Here is an 18,091-nt window from a genome sequence, read left to right on the forward strand (position 1 = left end):
CGGTAGACTTTGCTGTAATTCTGGTCAGGAGTTCTGTTCGTTGTGCAGGAGTTTGCACAGGCCCCGCTTGCTCAGCAAGGAGACCCTGGGAGGCACGGTTCTCTGTGTAGGGGCTGGTTTAGCACACTGGGCTAAATAGCTGGCTTTTAAAGCAGACCAAGGCAGGCCAGCAGCACGGTATAATTCCCATACCAGCTTCCCCGAACAGGCGCCGGAATGTGGCGACGAGGGGCTTTTCACTGTAACTTCATTGAGCCTACTTGTGACAATAAGCGATTTTCATTTCATTTCATTTTCAAAATAGATCACTTGACGTTGTAGGTCCCGCCACAAGGTCCGTCCTGCCCGCTACCCACGGGCCAGCCCGGTGGTGACACTGGGCATTTCGCAGGCAGTAATATTAACAAAGCAACAGGACGAGTGACGCAACCTGATCCATGGTCTCATAGAACATCTCCAGAAGCACTTCACAGAACACGGGCTAGAAAGAACATTTCCCCCTCACCATAAAAAAAGGGGTTAACTTACGCCTACACAGCACCTCACACATCCCCGGGACGTCACAAAGTGCTTTACAGCCAATGAAGTACAGTTACTGTTGCAATGTAGGAAACACATCAGCCAATTTACATACAGCAAGCTCCCCTACAAACAGCAGTGTGGTTACCACCCAGCTATTTTTATTTTTTTACTTAGAATTGGTGGAGGGTCTTTTTGGAATGCCACAAATCCTGTACGTCTATCTGGCAGAGAAGACGGGCTTAACGCCTCAAAGATTGCACCTGCAACAACGCGGCACAGCACTCATATGCGTGCATTGTCACCTCGGGCTTAACGCCTCGAAGGTGGTGTCGCCGACAGCGCAGCCCACACACTCTGGTGCTCGGACGTGTCTGCGAGCTGAACAGAGCACCTCAACAATGAAGTTAATTAAACCCGCTTCAGCCACAAACTTATTCATGGCGTCAGGAATTGGACGTGTTTGCTCAGTCCCCCCCGAGCGCGAGCGTGCAAACACCTCACTCCATTTGTAATCATAGCGTTAATCCTTTACCTCTGTGAGCAACACGATTTTTAAATTACAGAAAATAACTAGTAAACAGCTCCACCTGTTTCAAGTAATGTCGGGTCAGTTTCTTGGCAAACTTCGAAAAAATTAAGTTAAGGTGCCCTTGCGCCATACAAAAAAAAAGGCTAAATGTTCAATTTTCTCCATTTGCACGGGTGAAATTGAAATGGGCTAAATCGCTGGCTTTGAAAGCAGACCAAGGCAGGCCAGCAGCACGGTTCAATTCCCGTACCAGCCTCCCCGAACAGGCACCGGTATATTTGAAGCCTACTTGTGACAATAAGCGATTTTCACTCTGTCCCGTCCCGTCATCTCTCCCCTCCTTCCACTGACAAGGTGAGCCACCATGTTGACGAGCAATATTCATCAGAAATAAATTCAGAAAGACATAGCTTCTTTTGAAAGCGGGAAACATTTTTACGGGTTCAGCAGGCCCACAGGTTTCCCTGCGTAGGTACGAACGCGTGGAAGGAGGAAGAAGGGTGAACATATTGAGTTACCAGCTCCGGCATCCTCCCATCGGCCATGGATGCTGGACACACAGCAATCAAGGTAGTTTCAGTTGTTGATGGCAGTCCCTCAAGGGCATGCAGGCCGCACATTACGCTACCAGGTGTCATGGTGGGTTGTTGGTCTTCGGAATTGTGTGTCTGCTGCCAAACCGCAGTAAGCCAATGGTCATTGTGGTGGCGTCACCGCTTTCCTCTGCCGCGGCCGGCGACCGACTCAGAGGTGCGATGACCGATAGCCGTGGGGCCGCTTGCAAACAGCCTTGAAGCGAGGCTTTGGCCATCTGCCGGCCTTGTGGCTCCGGCTACCTCAACGTACGCGACGTCCTTGGGTACGTGACCGTCTTTCGTCCTGCATGTGTGCCTAAGCCAAGGAGGCTACCTCTGATTGGTGAGTGCTAAAACGTTTGGGAGCCCTTTCCTTTTGAGACGCACAGGGAAAGCAGCTTTGGGAAACGTCATGCTGACTCTTAGGGCCTAGCTGATGGTTTTGAAATGCCTGCGTACCCACCCTCTGCGGCATGGCTGTGAAACATGGGCAACTTGCAGCTATCAAGGTCAGAAGCTCAACAATTATATTCTTGCTGTCTGCGATACATTATGGATATACCCTGGCAGGACTAAATTACAAACGCGGCAGTATTCTCAAAGGCAACTTGACGATTTTGTTCTGTTTCGTACAGCGCTGCAATGGCAGGGGGTCCTGGTAACGGGATTTTGGTTTTCGCCGCATAGATATTGCTAACCTGAATATTAGTCCAGAAGTTTCCACTCAGTTGTGCTTTCTTTCCCCAGGATTCACCCAAAATCAGTTCAAAAGGTCGCAAGAACGGGGCTGCACGGTGGTTAGCCACACCAGGGCCAGTGACTCAGGTTTAATTCCGGCCTCGGGTGACTGTCTGTGTGGAGTTTGCACTTTCTCCCCCATGTCTGCGTGGGTTTCCTTCGGGTGCTCCGGTTACCTCGCACAGTCCAAAGAACAAAGAACAAAGAAAAGTACAGCACAGGAACAGGCCCTTCGGCCCTCCAAGCCCGTGCCGACCATGCTGCCCGACTTAACTACAATCTTCTACACTTCCGGGGTCCGTATCCCTCTATTCCCATCCTATTCATGTATTTGTCAAGATGCCCCTTAAATGTCACTATCGTCCCTGCTTCCACCACCTCCTCCGGTAGCGGGTTCCAGGCACCCATTACCCTCTGTGTAAAAAAACTTGCTCGAACATCTCCTCTAAACCTTGCCCCTCGCACCTTAAACCTATGCCCCCTAGTAATTGACCCCTCTACCCTGGGGAAAAGCCTCTGACTATCCACTCTGTCCATGCCTCTCATAATTCTGTAGACAAATGATGTGCAGGTTAGGTGGACTGGACACAATTGATGTGCGGGGAGCTCCGGGGATAGGGCAGGGGAGTGGGCCTGGGTAGGGCGTTCCTTCAGAGGGGTCGGTGCAGACTCATAGAACATAGCACATACAGTGCAGAAGGAGGCCATTCGGCCCATCGAGTCTGCACCGACCCACTTAAGCCCTCACGTCCACCCTATCCCCGTAACCCAATAACCCCTCCTAACCTTTTTGGTCACTAAGGGCAATTTATCATGGCCAATCCACCTAACCTGCACATCTTTGGACTGTGGGAGGAAACCGGAGCACCCGGAGGAAACCCACGCAGACACGGGGAGAACATTCAGGCTCCGCACAGACAGCGACCCAGCGGGGAATCGAAGCTGGGACACTGGCGCTGTGAAGCCACAGTGCTATCCACTTGTCCTACTGTGCTGCCCTATCCACAGTGCTATCCACTTGTGCTACTCGATGGGCCAATTGGCCTCTTTCTGCACCGTAGGCATACTATGGAACACAAAATGCAAGCCATACTTCCTCGATCTTTCCCATTCGCGCTAGTTATAAAACCAAAGCACCGGAATCCAGACTTTCCCGGAAAACCGGCTATAACCCCAGAATGAAACATCTGCCAAATGGGGAGTTTTCACTGATGGTTACAGGCTGTCAAGATGGCTGAAAGAATGAAGCTGGGTCCTTTGGGTGCACACACACAAATGGAAATGCTTTTAAAAAGGCTTTGGACTGCAATTTCTTTTGAGAATTTATTAACTGACCCAACTACAAAACAGCTGAGATTTTCTTTCTTTCTTTTTTTTTTTTAAAAGTCACGTTCAGTCATTTTAAAATTAGTTTACTCACGGGTGATGGATCAACACAACGATTAGAGACGTCATTAGCCCGTTTTCAGCTGCATCTAAACAGCACCAAGTTACCATTCCACTCCTAAATATATCTCGAGGAATCTGTTTGAAAATAACTAGTTTGGGAAAGGAGAGTGACATTTACAAACACTGACTGTCCGCCAACGCTTCCAGAGCAGATCATGCCCCCGACGATTAGTCAATGAGATTGAGCAGTACCCGGGACTGGTGAAGGGAGAGAAATGAGTTTGAAAGCGGACCGGATTCCAGACTGGGTCCAAAGCAGAAAATGAGCCCACAATCACTAAAAAAAATTCACAGCACACGAACCTAAAAAAGGTTTAATACTGTCTGTGCAGAGTGTGCACGTTCTCCCCGTGTCTGCGTGAGTTTCCTCCGGGTGCTCCGGTTTCCTCCCACAAGTCCCGAAAGACGTGCTTGTTAGGTGAATTGGACATTCTGAATTCTCCCTCCGTGTACCCGAACAGGCGCCGGGGTGTGGCGACTAGTGGCTTTTCAAAGTAACTTCATTGCAGTGTTAACGTAAGCCTACATGTGACACTAATCGGGCAGCACGGTGGCACAGTGGTTAGCACTGCTGCCTCAGGGCTCCGGGTTGATCCCAGCCGTGGGTCACTGTCCGTGGGGAGTTTGCACATTCTCCCCGTGTCTGAAGTGGGTCTCATCCCCCACAACCGAAAGATGTGCAGTGTAGGTGGATTCGCCGTGCTAAACTGCCCCTTAATTGAGGGGTGGGGGGGGGGAGAATTGGGTACTCTTATATTAAAAAAAGATTACAAACACAAACATTGTGAACGTTCAAGAAATACGTTTGAAAAATTACACTTGATCTATCGTAGCGCTCTCTTACACAAAGATGAAGCACATTTGTGTTTGCCCCCCTTTTATTTCAACGCCCCCAAATTTCGTCAACTTGAAACAATCCGAGTTTAAGTGACCGTGTCTCGGGAGGAGTTATCGACAGATGATGAGAGGGAGCTAGCCGAGTGCCATTAGGCCATAATAATAATAATCTTTTTTATTGTCACAAGTAGGCTTACATTAACACTGCAATGAAGTTACTGTGAAAATCCCCTCGTCGCCACATTCCGGATTCATTTTGAGTGGCGCAACAGGGCTAAGCTGGCCAATCACGAGGTTGGCAGAGGAGGTATAGAAAACAAATTGGCATCTGCAGAACTCTGTTAAATAAAAAAAAAACAATCCTCGACCAGCTGCTGGAGATATAAATACGAGCGTTTCATTTTGTGCTTTTCATAAATCTTGTAACAGCCACGAGTGAACTTTCCTATTCGATAGGATTTGTGGATGGGAAGAGAGAGAGAGAAAGCACGTGAGAGATTTGTGGGGGGGGGGCAGGGAAGAGCAAGAGAGGCAGGGGAGAGAGGGAAAGAGGCAGGGGCGAGGGGGAGAGAGAGAGAGAGAGAGAGTCTGAGAGAAAGAGAGAGAAAGAAAGAGAGAGAGGGAGAGGGGTGAGGGGGAGAGAGGGAGAGAGGGGGAGAGGGAGGGAGAGGGAGAGGGAGACGGAGAGGGAGAGGGCGAAGGAGAAGGAGAAGGGAGAGGGAGAGGGAGAGGGGGAGAGAGAGGGAGAAGAGGGGGGAGGGAGAGGGAGAGGGGGAGGGGGAGGGGGAGGGGGAGGGAGGGAGTCAGAGAGAGAAAGAGAGAGGGAGGGAGAGAGGGAGAGACAGAGAGGGAGAGAGAGGGTTTGACAGTAATTATCTGCTGTTGCACTTAAGGATTTGCTGCCTGAAGCTTGGCTTGGATGTGCTGACCTAAACGAGCACTGCAGAAGATACATCATTTAAATAGATTCAGCTGTGCAGGCAACATACAAATATCTATTCCCAAACACCTGCTTCAAAAGCAATGAGGGTATAAATTCAACAAGCATAAATTAAAAAGAATAACCTTGCAAAATGAGACTGCTATTCCGAATACCGATTTGACGTTAATATATTTCGCTAAACATGACTGGTTGCTTTTAGATTTTGCTTGATGCTGCTTTCAGATGACCAGCTTCAGTGCATCCCATTCCTTTCAAACTGCAAATGCTGCACAATACGGAGATCCAGAGTGGCAAGAAAAATCCGCTGAGGTTTGTTTTATTGAAACCAGAAGCCACAACGGGGAAATTTTTTTTTTTTTTTTTTTTTTTGCAGGTCGCAGTTTCCCCGGACGTCAGGCTGTTTTGTTCATTGCGCCACAGAACGCAGTCAAGGGGTGGAGAGGGGCACATCCACCATCAGCGACTCGTCTGCCACGTTACATCGCCTATGGGCAGAGGCAATCGCTGAGCGTCCGTGATCAGTATAAGGGGCTTCGGAAAATCACAAATCAACGGTACAAAGGAATCCAGCACTCGCGAGACAAATGGTGCAGCAGAACGCAGCACCGCTAAAGGCGACCTTACTCAACCGCACAAGTATCCCGAGCGGTCGTGATAGGGCAGATGCTGAGAGGATATCTCTTCTTCCCCCCTCCCTCCCTCATCGTCAAGGCCACAATCAGATCAGCCGTCATCTTATAGCATGGCGGACCAGGCTCGATGGTCTCCCCCCTTGCTCTCGTGTTCTTTTCTGTTCCTACGTTCTAAAGATCGTTGACACTTTGGGACGTTCAAGGTGATACTTAAATCCACGTTGGCGATGATTGATTAATGAAGGGGGACGACGGGGGGACGCCTGGATCCCACATTCTCCATAAGCAGCTCTTTCCATTTGCTTGGACACGACTTTTCCCACCTTGACGCAGTTACGTCCACGGGATGACGATCCGTTTCACTGTGAACATGCAGATAGCAAAGCAAAAAAAGGGGTTTTGGGGGGGGGGGGGGGGGGGAGAGAGAACAAAAGCCAGTACTCACTCGTTTGTCGTCATCTCATAGCACTGGCTGAACATGTACGCAAATTCTCCGTCGGCTCCAAAGTCAATCGTAAGCTCCTTCTCGATACTCCTGCAAAACACCAGTGGCGAATGGCATTGTTTTATGGAGTTTTCTAAAAATGGATCGTTTCAAGGAATTATCAGTGTGTTAAAATAATCAGAAACACCGGGATCCAAATTCCTTTTCCCGCTGTCACAACGGAAACAAATCAACACCAGGCCAGGAAAATCAAAATAAAATTTTAGTCCGCCCATCACAAAAAAAACCAAATAACAACGTTATCGCAACGCTGCGGAGTATCGCCGATCCAGTCGGACAGTGCTGTCTCCGTTCATGGATAAGGCAACAGTTAACAGAGACGATCTCTACACCTCAGCCCACGCCCCTTGACAACTTTTGTTTGGTTTGCAGGGTCAGAGCAACCATGAGGCTGGTCAAATTGCGATCCATGCTTCCTGGGCCGTACAGATGTGGGCAAACCCCTGTCAATGCGCCGTCAAGTGCATGCTGTGAGAATTACATTGTTGAGCTCAACGCCTTGTTAAAGACGGGTAATAGTTATTGGTTCAATCTCCAAAACAAAGCGTGCAAACGGCACAGCTGGGATGGTTGTTGCGGGGGTGCAGAATAAACTTGCTGAAGGTAAAAGACAAGCTGCGGAATTATTCCTCAATCATACGCCAACGTTTAATATTAAATAAATAAATGATCTTTATTGTCACAAGTAGGCTTACATTGACACTGCAATGAAGTTACTGTGAAAAGCCCCTAGTCGCCACATTCCGCCGCCTGTTTGGGTGCACTGAGGGAGAATTCAGAATTCGCAGCTGGTACGGGAATTGAACCCGCGCTGCTGGCCTTGTTCTGCGTCACAAACCAGCTGTCTAAACCAGCCACTGAGCTAAACCAGCCCCACTCCAGACCCACAATGTCGCTGAACCTTAACTGTCCTCCGAGGTGGCTGTCAGCTACTCCGCTGAAGCGGAAAGAATGGGCAACAAATGCTGGACTTGCCAGTGACACCCACAACCTTGTGAAAGAATAAATTAAAAAATGCCTCTTTTTTAAAAATTCATTTGATGCGGGCATCACTGTCTAGGCCAGCGCTTATAGCCACTTGCAGCAGGACAATCTGCAACAGTTAGTTTCTCATCTTCTTTACAATTATTCTCTTACCTTTCTAAGTGTTTGGGGAGAAAGCTACATTTGCGTACAATGTGGGACATGTTAATACACATATTTAGGACGTATAATACCATACGTCACCCATGCTATAAATGTGTTCCAGAGCTCGATGCTGCCATTTGCAGTACTCCAAAGTTTATGAATTTAAATGTTCCCACCTGCGTTGTGCGGCTGGCCCAGTTGAGCCAACAGCTGAGACACGACAGTTGGCTGCAAAGGACGAGCATAGAGGTTAAAAAAAAAAAAGGGAATGGAGTTCCGGTTACTGCGCGACAAACCCCACCGGGGGTATGCGTGCGAAATTCAAGATGGGGGGGGGGGGGGGAGAGATCATTCCCAGCTGTGAAGCCTCGTGCAATTGAGGACAGCCTGACAGCACTTGCAATCTAGCCTTTAGCATGACCAAGGAGCCAAGGACCCGAAGGCGCTCTTGGAGCTGGGCCCCAAGGTGTAGTCACCAACTTCAGGAGTGGAGGGGAGAAATGCGTTTTTTCTGAAGTTTGGCCTGCAAAGGAAGAACTTCAAAACAAAGTACTTTGAAAACAAATTGTTGAATTTATGTCAAAAAGAAACAAATTAATTACCCGTACGCTCTCACCTGGTTCCATTGGTATAGGTCTAATCATAACCAAAGTATCAGTCGCAATGGCTTCTCTTCCCACTCCTGCATCATTAGCCCTGGTGTCCCCAAAGGATCGATATTTGGCCCTCACCTATTTCTCATCAATATGCTGCCTTCTGACATAATCTGAAAGCAGAGCGTTAGCATAGAATTCCTAAAGTGCATGAGGCCATTCCGCCCATCGTGCCTGCACCCACCCTCTGCCCACTCCCCCGCACCCCACCTAACCTGCACATCTTTGTCACTGAGGGGCAATTGATCATGGCCAATGCACCTAACCTGCACATCTTTGGACTGTGGGAGGAAACCCAATCATCCGGAGGAAACCCACGCAGATACACAGTCACCCAAGGCCGCAATTGAACCCGCGTCCCTGGCGCTGTGAGGCAGCAGTGCTAACCACTCTGCCACTGCGCCTGTGGTTACTTATCACATGTACATTGACAGCAACCAACTCTACCTCACCACCACCTTTCTTCACTTCTCCACTGTTGCCAAAACATCAGGTTGCATACCAGACATCCAGTGCTGGATGGGTAGAAAATCCCACCAATTAAATATGAGCAAAATTGAAACTATTGCTTTTAATCCCCACTCCGTTCCCTAGCTACTGACACCATCCCTCTCCATGGCAATAGTGCGGGACTAAAGCAGTCTGTTCACAAAGCCGGTGCCAAGTTTGACCCGAGATGAGCTTCCAAACACATTACATAGATTACATAGAACATACAGTGCAGAAGGAGGCCATTCGGCCCATCGAGTCTGCACCGACCCACATTAATCCCTCACTTCCACCTTATCCCCGCAACCCAATAACCCCTCCCAACCCTTATGGACACTACGGGTAATTTAGCATGGCCAATCCACCTAACCTGCACGTCTTTGGACTGTGGGAGGAAACCGGAGCACCCGGAGGAAACCCACGCACACACGGGGAGAACGTGCAAACTCCGCACAGACAGTGACCCAGCGGGGAATCGAACCTGGGACCCTGGCGCTGTGAAGCCACAGTGCTAATCACTTGTGCTACCGTGCTGCCCTACATGTTCACACCTTCACTAAGGATGCCAATTTACACCACCCTGCTATCACCCACCTTCGCCCGCCTCAGCTCATCCGCTGTCGAACACCTTCCTTCGTCACCTCTCCCGTATTCCGACGCGACCCTGGCTGTCCTCACACGTTTTGCCCTCATAAACCTCAGGTCATCTGGAAGTACTCTGGCTGCCCGTGTCTCAACTTGCACCAAAGTCCCGATCACCTGGTACTGGACGAGCAATGTCTTGTGATAAAATGGCCGACGGCCTGAATCTATTGCCCGATACAGAAATGGACATTTAAACTGAAGCCACAGTCAGAACCGCAGACAGGCCTGATGGGGGAAGTCAAATAGCCAAAATCGAATAGACTGGACAGGGACAGACAGCCGGGGCATGTCTGGGCCTGTCCTGTCGGAGGATAATCGGCCCCATTCAAATGGATTGCCCAGACTTTCTGGGACCCAGATTACCTTACATGGGATAAGGTTACGTGCAGACAATGCACCCGAAGATGGACCTCTGGGTGGGGGGGGGATCCCTCATCTATTGATGGCCCAAGCTTTGCAATTCCCTCCTTAAACCTCTCTCCGGCTCACTGTTCGCCTTTATGGCGCACCTTAAATTCTACTTCTTTGTCTCTGACACAGCCGCTAGCCATCAGGCCCAGTACCTGCTACTGAGGCCCATTGGCACTCTTTGCGTGGTAACGTTTCGGTACAGCCCCCTGGGACACTTCGTCATTTATGCGCGATTATAAACCTAAGCGCCGCTGGTGCTGAAGGGTTCCGTCGTCTTTGGGCCTTCCGCCACCAAACCACTGGGACTTTACCACTCCTCCACGTTAAGCGTGGAAGCGGTGGGTTTCTATCTGAAGTCTCGCAGGTAGAAGGAATAACAGCGCCCACAATAACTCGACGGAAGCAAGACCTCGGGATCAAGCTCTTCTATCTGGGACATCTGTGGGCCGCTGAGAGCCTCAAGGGCACTTATAAACATTTCCTTGGCTGGAGCGTAACAGCGAGTCGGGTGCTGCAACTTATTTTTCAGCAGCGTCCCTCCAGTTTCACTGCGCAAGGGCAGCATGTTGGCGCAGTGGTTAGCACTGCGGCCTCCCGGCACCGAGGACCCAGGTTCGATCCCGGCTCTGGGTCACTGTCCGTGTGGAGATTGCACATTCTCCCCGTGTCTACGTGGGCTTCACCCCCACAACCCAAAGATGTGGGGGTTAGGTGGATTGGCCACGCTAAATTGCCCCTTAATTGGAAAGAATGAATTGGGCACTCAAAAGTTTCATTACCGAGGGAGCTTGCCTGAAGAAAAACAATGCATCTGTACTTTGACCTGACATTGCTACACACCTGGTCCCTATATTATTTTATTTATTTACTGTTTATTAATTTACAGGATGTGCACGTCGCAGGTTAGGCCAGCATTTAATGTCCATCCCGAGTAAGAAAACTTGATAACACGTTATTACGTGTTATTACATTTATTACGTGGGCTGGGTCCACTCTGAGAAATAAATACATTTTAAATAATCTTTATTGTCACACGTAGGCTTACATTAACACTGTAATGAAGTTACTGGGGGCAGCACGGTAGCATTGTGGATAGCACAATTGCTTCACAGCTCCAGGGTCCCAGGTTCAATTCCGGCTTGGGTCACCGTGTGTGCGGAGTCTGCAAGTCCTCCCCGTGTGTGCGTGGGTTTCCTCCGGGTGCTCCGGTTTCCTCCCACGGTCCAAAGATGTGCAGGTTAGGTGGATTGGCCATGATAAATTGCCCTTAGTGTCCCAAATTGCCCTTAGTGTTGGGTGGGGTTACTGGGTTATGGGGATAGGGTGGAGGTGTTGACCTTGGGTAGGGTGCTCTTTCCAGGAGCCGGTGCAGACTTGATGGGCCGAATGGCCTCCTTCTGCACTGTAAATTCTATGATAAAAGCCTGTAGTCGCCACATTCCGGCGCCTGTTCGGGCACACTGAGGGAGAATTCAGAATTCTCAGTTGATACGGGAATTGAACCCTGCTGGCCTTGATCTGCATCACAAACCAGCTGTCTAGCCCACTGAGCTAAACTCCAGGCTGGCATGCTGTAACGTGATCACAGGTGACTGATTCTAAATGCTGCCAGCACAGGACGGTGACAGACTCTTCAATGTGCAGTGGTTGAAATGCTGCACCCACTGCTCCACCTAAACAGATGTACTTCCCAATCTCACTCAGATATAACTCTCGCAGAGGCAAATGCTTGCTTCCTTTCACCGTGGGCGGCACAGTGGTTAGCGTTATTGCCTCACAGCGCCAAGGAGCCTGGTTTCGATTCCGGCCTTCAGCGACTGTGTGGAATTTGCACGTTCTCCCAGTGTCTGCGTGGGTTTTCCCCCGGGTGCTCTGGTTTCCTCCCACAGTCTACGTGGGCTTCACCCCCCACAACCCAAAGATGTGCGGGTTGGGTGGATTGGCCACGCTAAATTGCCCCTTAATTGGAAAAAATTAATTGGGCACTCTAAAATTGGCGCAGTGGTTAGCACTGCTGCCTCACGGCACTGAGGACCCGGGTTCGATCCCGGCTCTGGGTCACTGTCCGTGTGGAGTTTGCACGTTCTCCCCGTGTCTACGTGGACTTCAGCCCCACAGTCCAAAGATGTGTAGGTTAAACATAGAACATTACAGCGCAGTACAGGCCCTTCGGCCCTCGATGTTGCGCCGACCTGTGAAACCACTCTAAAGCCCATCTACACTATTCCCTTATCGTCCATATGTCTAGCCAATGACCATTTGAATGCCCTTAGTGCTGGCGAGTCCACTACTGTTGCAGGCAGGGCATTCCACGCCCTTACTACTCTCTGAGTAAAGAACCTACCTCTGACATCTGTCCTATATCTATCTCCACTCAATTTAAAGCTATGTCCCCTCGTGCTAGACATCAACATCCGAGGAAAAAGGCTCTCACTGTCCACCCTATCCAATCCTCTTATCATCTTGTATGCCTGAATTGGAATTGCATTGGAATTTAGACGGTTAAGGGGTGATCTGATTGAAGTATTCAAGATATTATGAGTTTAGTGGACTGGCCATGCTAAATTGCCCCTTAAGTGTCACACAGATGGGACTTCCGGTTGCGGCTATGCCTAGGTAGGTCGCATGTTCGGCAGCTCCCACCGGGAACGGACTTTTGGGCTCTTCAGAGGGGCCCCAACGGCAATTGTTCGACAGCTTCCAGTGTGGGAAGGTGACAGCAAGGTCCCCCCGACATTATATCGATTGGAGCAGGAATGGAGCGGTTAAAAAAGTGATCCTGGTGCAGCGAAAAGTGCGAGGGAGTAAAAGCAAGATGGCGGCAGGTGGAGACCAAGCAGCGTGGGCGCAGTGGTCACAGGAGCAGCAGGAGTTTCTTAAACGCTGCTTTGAGGAGCTGAGGACAGAAATGCTGGCGCCAATGAAGGCGGCGATTGAGAAGCTTGTGGAGACCCAGAAGGCCCAAGGGGCGGCAATCCGGGAGGTGCGGCAAAAAGCTTTGGAGAACGAGGACGAGATCTTGGGCCTGGCGGTGAAGGTGGAGGCACACGAGGCGCTGCACAAGAGGTAGGCGGAAAGTCCACTACTGTTGCAGGCAGGGCATTCCACGCCCTTACTACTCTCTGAGTAAAGAACCTACCTCTGACATCTGTCCTATATCTATCTCCCCTCAATTTAAAGCTATGTCCCCTCGTGCTAGACAGCAACATCCGAGGAAAAAGGCTCTCACTGTCCACCCTATCCAATCCTCTGATCATCTTGTATGCCTCAATTGGAATTTAGACGGTTAAGGGGTGATCTGATCGAAGTATTCAAGATATTATGTGTTTAGTGGACTGGCCATGCTAAATTGCCCCTTAAGTGTCACACAGATGGGACTTCCGGTTGCGGCTATGCCTAGGTAGGTCGCATGTTCGGCAGCTCCCACCGGGAACGGACTTTTGGGCTCTTCAGAGGGGCCCCAAAGGCAATTGTTCGACGGCTCCCAGTGTGGGAAGGTGACAGCAAGGTCCCCCCGACAGGAGTGGAACGGTTAAAAAAGTGATCATTGGTGCAGCGGAACGTGCGAGGGAGGAAAAGCAAGATGGCGGCGGGTGGAGACCAAGCAGCGTGGGCGCAGTGGTCGCAGGAGCAGCAGGAGTTTCTTAAACGCTGCTTTGAGGAGCTGAGGACAGAAATGCTGGCGCCAATGAAGGCGGCGATTGAGAAGCTTGTGGAGACCCAGAAGGCCCAAGGGGCGGCGGTCCGGGAGGTGCGGCAAAAAGCTTTGGAGAACGAGGACGAGATCTTGGGCCTGGCGGTGAAGGTGGAGGCGCACGAGGCGCTGCACAAGAGGTGGGCGGAAAAACTCGAGGACCTGGAGAATAGGTCGAGGAGGAAGAATCTTCGGATTCTGGGTCTCCCTGTAGGAGTACAGGGGCCCGATGCCGGGGCATATATGAGCACGATGCTCAATTCGCTGATGGGCACGGGAGCCTTCCCGAAGCCCCTGGAGCTGGGTGGGGCTCATCGGGTCCTGGCAAGGAGACCCAAAGCCAACGAGCCGCCAAGGGCTGTAGTGGTGAGGTTCCACCGCTTTATGGACAGAGAGTGTGTCCTGAGATGGGCCAAAAAAGAGCAGAGTAGCAAGTGGGAGAACACGGAGATCCGAATTTACCAGGACTGGAGTGCGGAGGTGGCTAAGAAGAGAGCTGGTTTTAACCGGGCTAAGGCGGGGCTCCATCGGAAGGGGGTGAAGTTCGGGATGCTGCAGCCAGCACGATTGTGGGTCACGTTCCAAGATCGGCACCACTATTTTGAAACGGCTGATGAGGCATGGAACTTTATACAGACTGAAAAGTTGGGCTCAAATTGAGGGTTTGTCGTGGGGAGATGTTTACTGTGTTTACCGCGTTTGGGGAATGTTCTTTTTGTTTGAGTGCTGGGTGGGGATGGGTGAATGTATTTGATGTGGGGGCTGTGGGAGAGTGTGGGCGTCAGTGTTGGATGGCAGGACCCCATGGAGGAAGAGGGGGGGGTGGAATCCCGGGGATGGGAAGTTGGGGTAAGGCCGCAAAAAGAAGCTGCGCCAGAGGGGGTGAGGCCGTCTCAGGAAAGCGCGGGCATTTTCCCACGTTAGGGAAGGATGGGGGGGGGGGGGGGGGGGGGGAAGAAGGGGAGAGAGGAGGGTGGTGCTGGAGAGGAGTGCACCCTGACTGCCAAGGGGTAGGAGGATTCTCACACTGGGGGGTCGATGGCAGGAGAAGCCGGGGTCAGCAGGAGTCAGCTGGCTTATGGGAGTGTCACGGGGGGAGCAAAATGGCTAGATGAGGATCTAGCGGGGGGGGGGGGGGCCGCCGCCTGGGGGACTGGAGGGTGCGGGAGGCACGGGCGCGTGGCTGGCTTAGAAAAAGAGATGGCTAGTCGGCAGGGGGGGGGGGGGGGCGAGTAGTGAGGGGCCTGAACGGGCCGGTCAAGAGGGCCCGGGTGTTCGTGCACTTAAAGGGACTGAAGGCAGACCTGGTTATGCTCCAGGAGACACATCTGAAGGTGGCAGATCAGGTTAGGCTGAGAAAGGGATGGGTAGGGCAGGTCTTTCATTCAGGGCTGGATGCGAAGAACAGAGGCATTGCAATACTGGTGGGGAAGCGGGTGTCGTTCGAGGCACTGAATATTGTAGCGGATAATGGTGTCGATATGTGATGGTCAGTGGTAGGTTGCAGGGGGTGGGGGACACTTCAACACGGTGCTGGACCCAGCACTGGACCGTTCTAGGTCCAGGACGGGTAAGAGGCCGGCTGCGGCCAAGGTGCTCAGGGGGTTTATGGACCAGATGGGGGGAGTGGATCCATGGAGGTTTGCCAGGCCGCTGGCCAGGGAATTTTCCTTCTTTTCCCACGTCCATAGAGCCTACGCCCGGATAGATTTTTTTCATTTTGAGTAGGGTCCAAATCCCGAAAGTGGAGGGAACGGAATATTCGGCCATAGCCATCTCGGACCACGCCCCGCATTGGATGAAGCTAGAGTTGGGGGAGGAGAGGGACCAGCACCCGCTGTGGCGCCTCGATGTGGGACTGTTGGCGGATGAGGGGGTGTGCTGGCGGGTACGGGGGTGTATTGAAAGATATTTGGAAGCCAACGACAACGGGGAGGTGCAGGTGGGGGTAGTCTGGGAGGCATTGAAGATGGTGGTCAGGGGAGAGCTAATCTCCATTAGGGCACACAGGGAGAAGAGAGAGGGGAGGGAGGGGTTGGTGGGGGAGATTTTAAGGGTAGACAGGAGTTATTCAGAGCCCCCCCCCCCCGAGGAGGAGCTACTTAGGGAGCGACGGAACCTCCAGACAGAATTCGACCTGTTGACCACGGAGAAAGCAGAGGCACAGTGGAGGAAAGTGCAGGGGGCGACGTACGAGTATGGGGAAAAGGCAAGTCGGATGCTGGCACATCAGCATCGTAAGAGGGAGGCAGCGAGGGAGATTGGTGGAGTTAAGGATAGAGGGGGGAATACAGTGCGGAGTGCGGTGAGAATAAACGAGGTATTTAGGGACTTCTCTGGGGATCTGTACAGGTCTGAGCCCCCAGCGGGGGAGGAGGGGATGCGACGATTCCTAGATCAGCTGAGGTCCCCGAGGGTGAGGAGGAGGAAGTGGCTGGTTTGGGGGCGCTGATTGGGCTGGAGGAGCTGGTTAAAGGATTGGGGAGCATGCAGGCGGAAGGCCCCGGAGCCGGATGGGCTCCCGGTTGAATTCTAGGAAATATGTGGACCTGCTGGGCCCATTGCTAGTGAAGACTTTTAATAAGGCGAGGAAGGGGGGGAGCCTTGCCTCCGACAATGTCCAGGGCTCTGATTTCTTTGATCTTGAAGCGGGACAAGAATCCATTGCAATGTGGGTCGTATAGACCGATCTCGCTCCTCAATGCTGACGCTAAGTTGCTGGCGAAGGTGCTGGCTACGAGAATGGAGGACTGTGTCCCGGGGGTGATTCATGCGGACCAGATGGGATTTGTGAAGGGTCGGCAGCTAAATACAAATGTGCGGAGGCTCCTCAATGTGATTATGATGCCCTCGGTGGAGGGGGAAGCGGAGGTAGTGGCAGATATGGACGCGGAGAAGGCCTTTGATCGGGTGGAGTGGGAGTATCTTTGGGAAGTGTTGCGGAGGTTTGGGTTCGGTGAGGGGTTCATCAGTTGGGTCAGGCTGCTATATAGAGCCCCAGTGGCGGGTGTGGCTACGAACCGGCGGAGGTCGGAGTACTTTCGGCTGTACCGGGGGACAAGGCAGGGGTGCCCCTTATCCCCCTTGTTGTTTGCACTGGCAATTGAGCCGCTGGCCATGGCACTGAGGGAGTCCAGGAAATGGAGGGGGAGCATCATGGGATTTGTGTGGGCGAATAAGACCCAGAGGGTGAAGAGAGTGTTTCTGGAGCGTAGCAGGGACAGTGGGGGCTGGCGCTGCCGAATTTGTGTGGCTATTATTGGGCAGCCAATGTGGCGATGATCCGTAAGTGGGTAATGGAGGGAGAGGGGGTGGCGTGGAAGAGGCTAGAGATGGCGTCCTGTGTGGGCACGAGCCTGAGGGCGCTGGTTACGGCACCGCTGCCGCTCTCACCGACAAGGTACACCACGAGTCCGGTGGTGGCGGCGACGCTGAAGATCTGGGGGCAGTGGAGGCGACATAGGGGCGAGGTGGGAGCCTCGGTTTGGTCCCCGATTCGGGAGAATCATCGATCTGTCCCGGGAAGGATGGATGAGGGTTTCAGAGCTGGCATTGGGCAGGGATTAGAAGAATGGGGGACCTGTTCATCGATGGGACGTTTGCGAGCCTTGGGGCGCTGGAGGAGAAGTTTGGACCACCCCCGGGAAACGCTTTCAGGTACATGCAAGTGAGGGCGTTCATGAGGGTGGCAGGTGAGGGAATTTCTGCTGCTTCCGGCACGTGGGATTCAGGACAGGGTCATTTCTGGTGTATGGGTTGGAGAAGGCAAGGTTTTGGCGATTTACCAGGAGCTGAAGGAAGAGGAGGCCTCGATGGAGGAGTTAAAGGGCAAGTGGAGGGAGGAGATAGATGAGGGTCTGTGGACTGATGCCCTGAGTACGGTTAATTCTTCCTCCTCTTGCGCCATGCTCAGCCTAATAAAGTTACTCACAAGAGCGCATATGACAGGGGCGAAGTTGAGTAGGGGCGGAGGACAGATGTGGAGGTGCTCGGGGAGCCTGACAAATCACGTCCATATGTTCTGGTCATGCCCGGCGCTGGATGGGTTTTGGAGGGGTTTTGTGAGGACTATGTCCAAGGTGGTGAAAGCCCGAGTCAAGCCGAGCTGGGGATTGACATTATTTGGGGTATCGGACAAGCCGGGAGTGCAGGTGGCGAAAGAGGCCGGTATTCTGGCCTTTGCGCCCTGGTAGCCCGGCGGAAGATTTTGCTACTATGGAAAGATGCGAAGCCCCCAAATGTGGAAGCTTGGATCAACGACATGGCAGGGTTCATCAAGCTGGAGAGGATAAAGTTTGCCTTGCGAGGGTCTGTGCAACGGTTCCTCAGGCGGTGGCAACC

At 52.0% G+C, this 18,091-nt stretch overlaps 1 protein-coding gene across 1 annotated transcript in view; it reads right to left on the reverse strand.

Moving 5' to 3' along the window:
- prkcsh (PRKCSH beta subunit of glucosidase II) overlaps positions 1–18,091 on the reverse strand; it is a 91,884-nt gene that overhangs the window by 9,162 nt on the left and 64,631 nt on the right. Inside the window, exon 13 of the mRNA XM_072491055.1 lies at positions 6,671–6,760. Coding sequence (XP_072347156.1) covers positions 6,671–6,760 — 90 coding nt within the window. The remainder of the gene's footprint in view (positions 1–6,670; positions 6,761–18,091) is intronic.

Source organism: Scyliorhinus torazame, chromosome 27, assembly GCF_047496885.1.
Source record: "Scyliorhinus torazame isolate Kashiwa2021f chromosome 27, sScyTor2.1, whole genome shotgun sequence".
Taxonomy (NCBI): Eukaryota; Metazoa; Chordata; class Chondrichthyes; order Carcharhiniformes; family Scyliorhinidae; genus Scyliorhinus; species Scyliorhinus torazame.